The 12,954-nt window shown below is 41.3% G+C and overlaps 1 protein-coding gene across 2 annotated transcripts in view; it reads right to left on the reverse strand.

The window, feature by feature from the left end:
* glis1b (GLIS family zinc finger 1b) overlaps window positions 1-12,545 on the reverse strand; it is a 114,038-nt gene extending 101,493 nt beyond the window's left edge. The window contains exons 1-2 of one of the 2 annotated variants that reach the window (XM_030132805.1): window positions 12,411-12,545; window positions 11,941-12,265 (exon numbers count right to left, since the gene is read on the reverse strand). In XM_030132805.1, coding sequence (XP_029988665.1) covers window positions 11,941-12,220 — 280 coding nt within the window. In that variant the 5' untranslated portion in view covers window positions 12,221-12,265; window positions 12,411-12,545. The remainder of the gene's footprint in view (window positions 1-11,940; window positions 12,266-12,410) is intronic. The other variant, XM_030132804.1, reaches the window with a different exon arrangement.
* Between the last annotated feature and the right edge of the window lie 409 nt (window positions 12,546-12,954).

Raw genomic sequence — 12,954 nt, forward strand, 5'->3', positions numbered from 1 at the left:
ATTGTGGAAAAAGCAAACTTAAGATTCAGTACATAACATTCCCTTGTGTTTGTGTGTTAATGTGACACTAGATAATCTGGGTGGAATCTAGAGTTGCACACTGCTGCTGTTGTAGAGGAGCAAACAATAAGCGCTGAAGTACCCAAAAGAGAGCAGGGATTTTGACAGAAAATCCCCCTCGAGTCCTCTACACAAAACTCAGTGTTCAGTCTGTTTTCATGGATGCAGGCAACAGAAACAGTCATTAGAATATTAATGTTAACAAACAGACTCCAACACAAGCTTCACGTAAAGATACAAGAGCAACAGAATCATAATCAGTGTTTCCTGTGGAACTGATCTGTTGGTGTGGTTGTGTGTAACTGGGAGGGGGCACGTGCACGGTTTGGCCGGGGTGGGGGTATATGCACATGTGTTTTGGTGGGTGGGGGGGTACATGCGTGCGTTTCGGTTGGTAATGCCCTACTTATAATACTATGGGGGTACAGGCCGGTGCAGGCTGTGCCCCCCACAGAAGTGAAAGTGAAACTTTATGCTCATTTATCTAGGGCTGCACTGATACCATTTTTTTCCAGACTGAGTACAAGTGCGAGTACTTACATTTGAGTACTTGCCAATACTGAGTACCAATATGAGAACTTAATAATACCATTACAGTTCTTAATAGTTACTTTTGAAAATGTGCTTTATTGTCGTTGTCATTAGTCTGACTGGAACAAAGTGCTGCTACTGGCATTTAATGTGTTGGAATGAGCATTTCTAAATCAATCCACCAGGGGGAGCTACTCTTAATTAACCATACTGGCGAAATACCACAAAAAAAAGTAAAGTTTTTTGAGAAGAAGAAAGTCAGTAATAATAAACAAGGAGATGATAGAGGTAACACTAATGTGGATACTAATGTTGTAGCGTTTCCACTGGTAAGGTTTAAAAGCGGAGCTTCAGGAGGGAAAAGATAAATGAATGTTAAGTTTCGTTTTCACTTCTGCTAGCGGTGGTCCGTACCCCCATAGTATTGTAAGTGGGACAGAAACCGGCCCAGCCCTGAGTAGTTGTCTAAAATATGTCAGTAGTTTTTCTCCAACTCACACAGTCGCTCTTTGAACAGATCCACTACCTCCACAGCTCCTGGTGGTATTCTCTGTCTGAGTACACATCCGCGAGCACCTGGAATATGGATGGAATGTACGCAGAGGATGAACAGAATGCTCCGTCCGTATCCATCTGTGTCTTTAACGTTACATGCAGTTAGCGTTACTTTTGTCACAGGCATTCATTTTGAAAAATCTCCACACTCTTCCCAATCCCCACACATTATTCCACCGCCGCGTACCTGCTGCACTGAGCTGCGAATGTTACGCTGCCATAAGTGGTAACAGTGTAGTTGTATCAGAGTACTTTTACGAGTACAAGTACACGTGCTGAGTATCAGACCCGATCCCTACATTTATCATTGCTTACCTCCTGAAGCTTTGCAAACTTTCATTTGAGGGGGCACGACATTTGTCCTGGCCTGTTATATATTACACATATGTATAGTAACTCTAATGCAACAGTGATGATTTTTTTTTGTATGAAATGTTTGGTGTGGTGGCAAGGATTTTGCCGTGGTGCTGCACCACAGCAAAACCTTACCAGCTGAAACGCTGATAATTATTGAACCTTTTAACTCAACTTATCATTGAACGCAAAGTAGTTTTAAAGTGTCTAAACTTACACAAATATATCTTTAAGTGAAATCCCACTACTATAAAATGTTATTTTCTTGTTTGTTGTTTTAGTTCTACATGGGCAGTTCTCATGAAGAAGATATTCCCACACAATGAAAAAAAACTCCAAACAACATCACATCATGGGAAATTGCATCTTCTTATCATATACACCATCTCCTTGCTCTGAGTCCTCTGAAAACAGGGTTCCCTTTCAAATATAATTGTCTGTAAAAGTCTGTAAAAATAACCCTAAGCACTACAGATCACAGTGCTGGCACAGAGCCTCTAACCTTTATTAACATCCAGAGTCAGCCTGGCAACCCTCCCAGCTCCCTGCAACTTTAACTTCCAACATTAACCTGAACATGGGACCAGCCTCACCTTTCCAAAATCCTTCACTTCCTCCCATCATGCAGCCCTTTTCTGTTCAGATTTGATTCAAATGGGCTAAAAAGAAACATTTGTGTCCACCTGTGCTAAGTGAGTACAGGACAACCAGGATGATGTCACTCAGCAATGAATTACCCTTAGAGATTTTGACTTCAAGCAATAAAAAAACAATACGTAATCACTCGAGTTTTGCTTTCTGTCACATTAAAACGTATCCTTGGAGGACTAATTCAATAGATACTAGTGTGATGAAACCTGGCTCTCTGTCTTGGACAATAATGTGTACAGATCTCTATCTGCCAGTATAATGTGCATATCTGATTCCAAATCTTCAGAGGACAGAGTAGCATTGCTAAATGTTTGTGACTGATTATGACTCACATCATTCACGAATGAGAGTAAAGAGCTTTTCTAAACAGCACTTTTCTTTGCTTCATCATTTGCCTTCATGCACTTATTAGTGAGAGAGTTAATATAGTGCAGGGGCTGGATTGGATTGCACATGACTAGAGAATAAGTAATTCTTCCAGAGCGCTAGGCTTCTATTAACGAGCACTAATAAAACATATAAACTGCACTATTAGACTTTATAATGTCTTTCATAGTCCTCTGGGGCGACGCCAGCCAATCATGCTGGGAGCTGACTGGGCACTGCCCCATGGCAGCTTCCTGGCAGAGACGGAGAGAACAAGAGAGAGGATAAAACTCAGGCTTTTTGGCTCCCTTCTCCTCTGCTCTAATGAAGGCATTAAAACAGGCTCGGCTCGCATCATGTTTGCCCATTTGTTTTCGATCACTCAGTTGTAGCCAATGTTTGATTGGCTGGATGATTAATCTCCAGCATGACCAACCTTGTAAAAAGACTGTAAGACACAATATAATCTGAGTCGGACCATTCAGAAACTATTGTTATATTAAATGCTGACCTGTTGACAACATTTTTTTGCTCATTTAGCAAATATTAAATGCTTGTGATGTTACTCAGTTCTTGGTCACAGTTTAGCTGAAACAGCAGCACACTCACTGGTGAGAAAGACGGGCCAGCAGCTTCATCAAAACTGACTCAAACCCTATCACACTGACCCAGCAAGTGCATTTGCTGTTTATTGGGGGAGGTCATTAAAGCCCTGATCCTACTGGCCTCATGTCTATCCTGCCATCTCTGTCTTGCTCTCTCCAGCTGACAGCTGTGTTCGGCCCAATCAGCTCTCAGCCCTGCTCTGGCAGAGGCAGCTCAGCGGCGGACGGCCGTCTTAACTGCCACAGTCAGAGTGGAGCGGATTTTTCTTTGATGAAACACAGCAGTGTCGGGCCAAGAACAGCAAGTGGCACAGCCGAGATGTAAATCAAAAACCCACCCATGTGCTAAGTCATACACAGAAAGGTCTGCAAGAGGAGTTGCTGCCGTCTAAAAATGCATGAGTAACACAGACACTATAGACATGTGGTCAGCTGCTGCATAAAAGAAGTACATGAGTCTCTTTATCATTGGCTAGAAATAGGTAATGGTAAAACAATCAGATGAGCTGGCAGCTTAATCCCTTCATCAGCATAAACGTAGTGTGTGAACCTTTCAGAGAACTTCTCAAGTTAAGGTTTGGCTAAAAATACATTTTTATGATGACTTATCAGAGCCAACTCTGAAGCTTTTTCTTGATTATCCTGGGGCTTAGAGCACATTTGCTCTGGTATTCCAGAGATATTTCGACACTTACTCAAACCAGATCATATTTTTGCTGTTTGAATGTTTGAATGTATTGGCTGAAGACACAGCTCTTGAAAATCAGAATGCCTTTGGTTACCGAGAGATGCCATAGTCATACCACACTGGTCACACAAGAATGAAACCATTTGACCTGAATGGCACTGACTGTGAAAGTGAAAAAGGACATCAGAGGCCCGAGTGCTAAAATCCAAAGGTTTGACTGCGTTCGCCTGTTTGTTCATAGTTCTTTTCCAGCATCATGGAATGGGTGCTGTTCTGGATCATGCTCCCAATTTTGAGCAGTTCAGAGCAAATAACTCGGTCCATGGTTTGGATCGGTAAATTTAGTTCCCATCTGGAACAAAAAAAAGCATTAGGTTTTCCTTTGACCTAAAGTCTAAACTGTGACAACATCAGTGGGCGTGTCATAGTCTACAAACTGAAAAGAGAAGATGAATGTTGAGAAACAGTGGATTAAAAAAGGATGTGCAGCAGCCTGCCGATAAATTCCAGTACTTGGTGGTGATTTTGTCATCTCGGTTTCAGGAAAAATTAGAAAGTAGCACAAAAAAGAGTAAGCTGAATGCCAAACTACAGAAAAACCTTACAGACTTTACAGCAAAGAGTGGCCAAAACGAGTATCTGGACCACAGATGGTATAAAAGACAGGGATGTAGCAAGTGTGATGTCACCAATTAGGCTTTGGACTTCTGATTTCAAGCCTGTAGTTTGCATTTTTTCATCATCTCTGCTGTTTGACCAGATAAGACCATATTTGGACAAATGTTGGAGCTGTTATACAGCTTTGCATGAGGGTTGACGGGTGAAACTTGCCAAAGGAATGCTAACGCTAATGTACCTACACATTAATACAGTATCCCCCATGAAAGAGTTGCTGAACAAAACGTTTGGTCTTGGTAATGTCAACTCTTAACAGCAAATGAGCTGTCACTGAGGAAAAAAAATCAATCAATAAATAAAAGCTTTGAAAGTCCAGCCCAACAGGTGAGTGAGCTGTCAGTCACAGCCTAACACACAGACATCCATGTCTTCAATTAGCAGGTCAGTAATGTAGAGAGGGATGACAAGCAAGCATCCATTTAAAGCAAGTGAGAACAGCATACCCCGTGGAAAAATGCACTTATGACTTTGTATGTTAGTGAGAGGTTCAGTGGAAGGGGATTCCCAAAGTGGTTCACCTGGTACAATGTAGTGCATCCCACATACCCCAAGCCCTGAAGTAGTTTCCCGGCCTCAGTCCTTCACTGCATATCATCCTTTCTTTCACACTCTCCATCTTTTCTGTCTCTCCCTACTACACACTATCTCTAATAAAGGTAAAAATGCCCAAATAATAAAAAAAGTTCAATATAAGTTTATAGGAGCAAGGCTTTTTTGAAACTAGCATCTAATGGCTATTTATGGTATTTAGCCTTCTGCATATATACTTCTGCATTGGCTTTAAAAGTTACCTGTTGTGAACTTTCATTGCTAGGTATTTTAAAAGATCGTGTATAATACTAGCAGTTCCATCAGGTAACTTATGTCATTGCCCGTTGTCAAGTACATGTGAGTACAAAGTCACTACTCCGTCAGTCAGACATGGTCAGTGACATGTTTCTTCTTTCACAGGCTGTTCCAGTATGGGTAGCAATGAAACCTCACTGTATTGTCCGATTACCTGGGCTGTGATGGACTGGTCACTGACCCCTTGCAGCAAACACCAGTCTAATGCCACGTTTCCACTACGTGGTACCGGCTCAGCTCGACTTGACTCGACGCGGCCTTTTTGCGTTTCCATTACGAAAAAGGACCTGGAATCTGGTACCCGGTACTAGTTTTTTGGTATCATCTCCACCAGGGTTCCAAGACTGGGAACCAGATACTAAAATGTAACGTGTAAACACTGCAGACCACTGATTGGTCAGAGAGTTGTCTCTGTGACCTGCCGTTTTACAAAAACCAGATGCAGAAGTTTACAGTAAATGTAGCGGTAGGTTAATCCACATGATGACAGCCAGAAAAAATACACCATTCAGTCAGGAGATTCAGTCTTTGGTGGCCGACATAAAAATTCAGCATGAGTTTGACGAGACAACACGCAACGAGTGACTTTATCAGCGACTCTCTGAGCAGACGACACGGAAGTAGCGCACCGCATCACTGTGACGTCCAGGTCACTGTAAAGTCGGTAGTATCCTGTAATGGAAACGGTCTCCAGGAATAGTATCTGGTACCCAAGTTGAGTCGAGCTGAGTTGAGCCGAGCCAGTTCCACATTCTGGAAACGTGGCATTATCGACCAGTGTTGGGTCGCGTCTCTAGGACAATGGCAGAGTGCAGAGCTTACAGCTGCACAAACAACAAGTGCGAACACATAATTTCCACTCAATCTTGTTCACTGACAGCTGCTTGTTTACTCGCACTCACTTACCCGCAATCAATGACAGGTACATCACTTCTGGCCAGCAATGCCTGCTCCCCTTAAGTTCTGCCCTGCCCATAATTACCTCTGCCAAGGAACGGCAGAGGTTATGTTTTCTTCTGGGTTTGTTTGTTTGTTTGTTTGTTTGTTGATAACTCAAAAGGCAAGATAACTCAAAAAGTTATGGGCGGATTTTCATAAAATTTTCACGAAATGTTGATACTGGCACAAGGAACAAATGATTAAATTTTGGTTGTGATGGGGGAGGGGAATTTTTTGTTTGTCTGTCTGTTTGTAAGATAACTCAAAAAGTTATGAAAGGATTTTGATGAAATTTTCAGAAAATATTGATACTGGCACAAGGAACAAATGATTAAATTTTGTTTGTCTGTCTGCTTTTCTAGTTCACAGAACAAAAAGGTCCAATGTGGTGCATTTATGGCAGTTTTTTTACTGAATTCATGCCTCTCTTGCTTATAAGTGATACACAAAGTAATTAATGTCATAAGTATGACCAATACTGGTACCCTTTAAGTGAAATGTTACTGTAAGATCCATTCATCCATTGTGTCCTACCTTCAATTAATATGTGCCCTTAATGAGAGTGTTTTAGTGATGGTAGAAGGGTGACATGGCCTACTAGAAAGGACCAAAATCCCAAAAAGGACCAGTTCACAAACCTGAGTTAATTCAGTGGAAAAAGTTCCACAGACTCATTTTCCAACTTCAAGAAGACACCAGCAGAAACAGCCATAACCTTCCATAAATCTCTTTCTCTCACTTTTGAGTCCAACCTCAGTCGAGTTGATGCAATGCTCATCTCTTCCTCTACGACTTATCTCCTGTTTCCACCCACGTCATGTGAACACTGGCCAAGTTTGATTGAGGTGATTCAGCCAGCCAGATGCCAGACCAGAGGTGCTCTCTAACTCTCCCTCTCTAGTGGCTGTGACTCAGGAAGCGTGCTCATTCCATTACCCAGCATTCCCTCCTCAGCGTCTCAGCCAGACAGACGTTTTTACGGGAATGCCGCTGCAGAATCATCACCGGGCCTCGGCTTTATGAATCAATGGAACATGCTGCAAACATTACACCCTGCCCAACACCCTTCCCAGGCAGCACCCGCACATTTACCCATAACTCACTGCTGAGCTCACAGGAGACCTAAAGATGTGGGCTAAGGTTCTCCATTTGGCTCATGGGAATGTCATGACTATTGGGAAACCTTGTAAATACAATATTACTATCACTGCACTCATTTGATATAAATAAACATGCCTCCAGGTGTAGTTACACATGATTTAAAGGCATAAAAGCAGAGCAGGACTTGCTGTTTGTTGGTGAGTTTCTGTTGACACATTCCTCTAAAATATAGCTTAGTGCAAAAAAAGGCAAGAAAGTACTGAAAAAAATTCTTCTTGGTCAACCTCAGTAGTTAAACTAAGCGATCCGAAAGTTCAATAAAAGGTCAAATCCTTTTTAGTGGTAGTGACAGAATTTGGTCTTTCACAACATCTGGGAGGAACAGCTGCTCCAACCTAACCCCGCTGCTTTAACGTTTTGGCACACGACTGACAGTGAGATCCCCGATTACTGAGCAAAACTTTACGTGCAATGACTAAAGACAGATTCTGTTGCTCATGCTCTGTCTTCTGAGAGGTGGCAGGCATTCATAGGAGCTCGGAAGAAGACATATCTCATTCATTTCAGACAAGGATTCCAGTTGGCCCTGAGTGTTAATGAAACTCACAGATCAGCAGCAAAAGTATCAATACAATAGTAAATACTCGAAGAATATCAGGATTTTTTTTTTTTTTTAATATCATAGAAAGTGCTGATTGACTGTTTAAGATGACTGGTGTTCAGAGCAGATCCTCTGGTTTAAACTGGTAAAACTTCACACTAAATATTTGTACTGTGCAACTTCCTGATCGATATGTATTAAGGGTGTATTATGTATATTCTCCAAATAACACCACGCAGCTAATTCGTTCATTTATAGAAACTGCTGTCACGCTTCTTGTTCTACATGATAAACATTTTCATTAATTACAACATATTAAAGCCAACATTAAAGCAATTAGGAGTCAGTATTTTGGGGATTTAGAGTAAATGCAAAACCTCTTGAAACCAGCTTCCAACAGGAGGGAGAGGAAGATATGAATAATTAAATGCATACCAACGTGTAGTTATATTTTGATGACAGTGATGAATCACATTAATCTAATGTAACAAAAAAGATTTACATTACGTTAGGCTCATAGTATCATTGCCTAAGTCATGTTTTTTTCATGTCATAGCCAAATGATGCAAAATAAATCAGCAGTGTTAGGATAGGACAGCTACGCAGATATCACAATTTGGCCAGAAATATGACTTAGGAAATTATGCAATGAGGCTAACGATTAGTTTGTTTGTTTTTTTGTTGTTGTTGTTTTTTTTTACACCAGAGAAATTAATTAAACTATGTAATCTATTTGTACCAGCTGGTCCACAGTGTTACCCACAGAATCTAAACTGCCTACTCTTTGTTCTCTGAGGAATCATGAAAAAAATAAACAACCCTGTTTGAGCACAGCAACTTCACTTTAGCAAAAGCACTTAATGTGTTTCTCTGAGTGCGCACAACCAAAACGGTTCACGAGCCACTGGGAGGCTGTCATTAAGCCCTTGACACAGCAGAGGCTCAAAGCACAGTCGTAATGGCCGGTTGTTTCTCATAACAGTCAGATTATCGCCCCGCAGTCTGACGTCTACAAATGCTGCTGGGGAAAACACAGGAAACTAAGTCAGTTTGAGGGAATTCAACATCGGTGCCAATGCCACTTTGCCACAAAAATGCATGTGTGTACATACATGTGTGGGTTTTAAAGTGTGCATTTTGCTGTATGTGTACAGCATGTGGCATGGTGTCGATATGTATTAGCAGCCGAGGCCAGAGAATTGTTGTGCTAGCATACAGGTGTGTAGGCTGTATGTGTAAGTACTATGACTTAAAGAAAACATGTCACGATGATGTGTGTGTACGTTGGCATGAAATGACACAAAACAGCCACAGAAATGTACTGACAATGATCAAATCCATTACTCATCACTTTACAGGCTGAATCAACACACAAACCACTGCATTTATCTAAGAGACGGAGTGTGGGATCCAAACACACTGCTTTTACTCAAACATTTTCCTCAAATAAGCTCATAGAGTCGACAGCATCGTCCCAGCCAGGAGAAACTTTAGTAAGGTATCAAATGATGCTAGAGTACACACTTCATTCAAACCTGATATTCTTTTACAAGAGGGGTCAAGTGTTTTTCTTTGCAAGCTAAATATTTTCTTTGCTGGTGGGCACTAATATTTATAGCACAGGCTCTCAGTATAAAGATGATAAGCTGCTGGTTCACTCACGTAGGCCGTTGCTATACACACACTTTCCAAACTAAGCACCAGGTGTGACACGAGTCATTGGGATATGTGCTGAATTCAATTTGCAAAGAAAAATATAAGGAACATTTGCCACTTTCTTGAAAAACATTTCTGAATATGTACTGGCACAGCAACTGGTGTTGAATGGTGGCACCTAGGCTAACTGTTCGGATGAAATAATTATTTATGCGTTTAGAAAAACTGGCCGTACAAATTATATTATATTAGATCAAACTTTAAAAATAAGAAAATAAGCATCTTCTGAAAAAGTGTCACTTCACTATTTATCATTAACATACAAACTGCAAAGATTTCTCCCAAATGTAGATTTTAAAATAAGAAAACTGGCAAAACAGCACTGAAAGTAAACGTCTGACGGCACAAGAAGAACACGACTGCTTCCCCTACAAAACATCCCTAAATCTGAGGATTACATGAATCAGTAGTGCATTATATTTTATAAATTACATCAGTGTATAATCTTTTGGATGTTGCAATCCCACTGTAAATGTCAAAGGCTAGAAATCTCACTTCTGAGGTATGTTCTTCCTCTATGGTTTCACTTCCATCAGGATTAATATTACAGTCCGTGTTTTTTCAAAGATTCCTTTCAGTATGAATCTAAAGTAATGGTAGAGAATGCAGTATAAAATCCAGCTCTGTCCCCAAAGGGGAGTATGTAATACATTCAGCCTGAAATCAGGCAGAAACAAAAGACTGATGAGAACTGAGATCATTTTCATAGTCCACGCTCACTACAAAATGACCCAACAATGCTTGGAATACAGAACGTACACAGAGTAAAACTGCAACATTAGAGGAACAAGTTACATTGAATAATATTTTTTTCCCATCAACATAATGTAAAGTGTATAACTGTCAAATCTTTGATGCATAGTTTATGGAGTATTTGTACAAAGACAAATTCTAGACGCATGTCTCTGCACATGCAATTCTGCACTCCAAAAGAGGCTCTACAACAATTTTAAATCATAAACCACAAGATATTGAAATAGTTAAAATATCACTAATGTGCCTCATTGGATCGGAGCGAAATAAACAGATATGTACGTGTCTGCTTCAATGTTAATATGCACTACATACAAACACATAACACATCTTGCGTTGCCACAATTTACGGGAAGTGAGTTCAAAAGCATTGGGAAGACAATGAGACGATTCATTCTGCTTCGGGATGCAGGAGATGGAGGGCTGAGGGCACAACTGTGCTCCAAGAGAACTCATAAATGCTGAGACACTTTCAGAAGACATATGGTTTGTGTTTAGCAAGAAGAAACAATAATCAAATCCGTTGATCCTCTTCTTGCTGCAAGGATGATTGCTAATATAAAAGTCTGTTCCGTCTAATCATAATTTAGGATGGGGCTGTAATTACCTCCGCCCTCTCACAACAACACTCTGCCTAAACAGGATGGAGCAGTCTGCCACAGAGACCCAAAGCCCAGTTTCCACTCTGGTTGCTATCTGTGCCTATTTCATCTATGTAATTGTTGTTTTAAAGTTTTCGCTTTCACTGATGAGCCCATGTCAACATTTTTTTTTTTTTTTTTTCTTTTTAGAGCACAAGGATTCAGGCATAAACAAATCATTTATGACATCTTTATCATAAACGAAGAACAAATCAGAAAACACAATTTTATTAATTGTTTTGAATAGTTAATTAAAACTGGTAAAAGTTTAACTGTGCTGCATTTAATCTAAATGAGCCAAGAATCCAAATAATCTCTCCCATGAACTTAACTCTGCCATGGCTTGTTAACATCTATAGGAAATGCACACTTGCTTGGCAGCTTTTCCTCATACTGTACATCACTTCACACGGCCTGGTGTGCTGCACAGACTTTGACTCTGGTGTTATTTATGAATTGGCTCAGGATCCAAGTGAGATCTGGGTTTAATTACCAGACCCGATCCTAAACTGCAAACAAGGCTCTCAGCAGAAATGGAGTGCATCAAAAGGATGCTCCTCAGGAGCCATATGGGAACAGCAGTATTTAAGATGATGGCTTTTATCATCTCAAACAACCTCGAAACTGCTAACTGGTCAAATTGGAAGCACTGGCACAGCTGGAGTTTGACTAAAGTTGATTTGTTTCTCCTATAGTTTATTCTAATGGGGGGTACAGTCATCATTACAATAGCTGTTATTACTGTACAGCTACTGTATTTACGTGCCTTTTTAACAACTAAATCAGTGCAGTAAATGAACTCTGTAGCCTGAAAAAAATCTTATGTGCCTCACATGAGGACTCAACTTGGCCTACCTTGCAGCGGTGACAGAGAAAAGCAGGAGCGGGGGGCTTTGGCTGCCTGCTGCGCTTTTTCCTCGGACGCGCTGAGTCGCTTCGGGCTGGCGCAGTTCATGTGAGCCGCGGTGTCATGAGGGTTCCGGCAAATCTGAGTCCCAAACCCACCGCTGCCGGGTCTCCGCGCACAGAGGTCCGCCTTGCTGCCGTACACGGACAGCGTCAAGCCGCTAAAGTCTGCGAAAGCCGGGGTCTGACAGTGGCTGACCATCCCGAACAGCGCTGAGGAGTCCTGCATTAATGCCCGGGCTGTTCCATGCAGAGGGACCGCCGCTCACATTACCTGCACATGTGGAAAGAACAAGGAATAAACGCACTGGAAAGCGCTTTATTTCGCCCCTTACAGTCCGTGCGCAGAATTGTACAAACATGAATTCATTTTAACAGGGAAAAAAAAATCAACACATTGGGAGAAAAAACTGTGACACCTTTAGTAACACCCACTTTTTCCAATTAGCCTTTAAGCAGGAGAAAAACTGCGCACATCAGCATGTTTATCAAACTGAAGGCATCTGTACGCCTGGTCGACAGCATCCTCTCAGTAAAGATCCGTCATCAGCATCCCATCTCTCTCTCTCTCTCTCTCTCTCTCTCTCTCTCTCTCTCTCTCTCTCTCTCTCTCTCTCTCTCTCTCATTGGCACCAATAGCTCCGCTGCCATGCAGGATTCAGAAGCACCAATGACGACTGCGTCTGTGTTCCAGTGGGAGGATATACTACCACTACTCTATCTCTATCCAGATGGATGTGTTGTAACTTTGAAAACGGATGTGGAGTTTCTGACCCGTGTGGGGCAATCCACACAATGTAGTATCATGTGCAAATGTCACAAACATCTGAGTAAAAAAAATAACAAAAAACAAGTTCACAGTGCGATAAGAACTAATTCGTGTTGGAACATGTAGAGATAATGATCACAACAATGTGACAAGTTAGAACATCTCCACTCTCCAGTCCCCTGTTTAACCCATAA

The sequence above is a fragment of the Sphaeramia orbicularis genome, chromosome 4 (genome assembly GCF_902148855.1).
Source record: "Sphaeramia orbicularis chromosome 4, fSphaOr1.1, whole genome shotgun sequence".
Lineage (NCBI taxonomy): Eukaryota > Metazoa > Chordata > Actinopteri > Kurtiformes > Apogonidae > Sphaeramia > Sphaeramia orbicularis.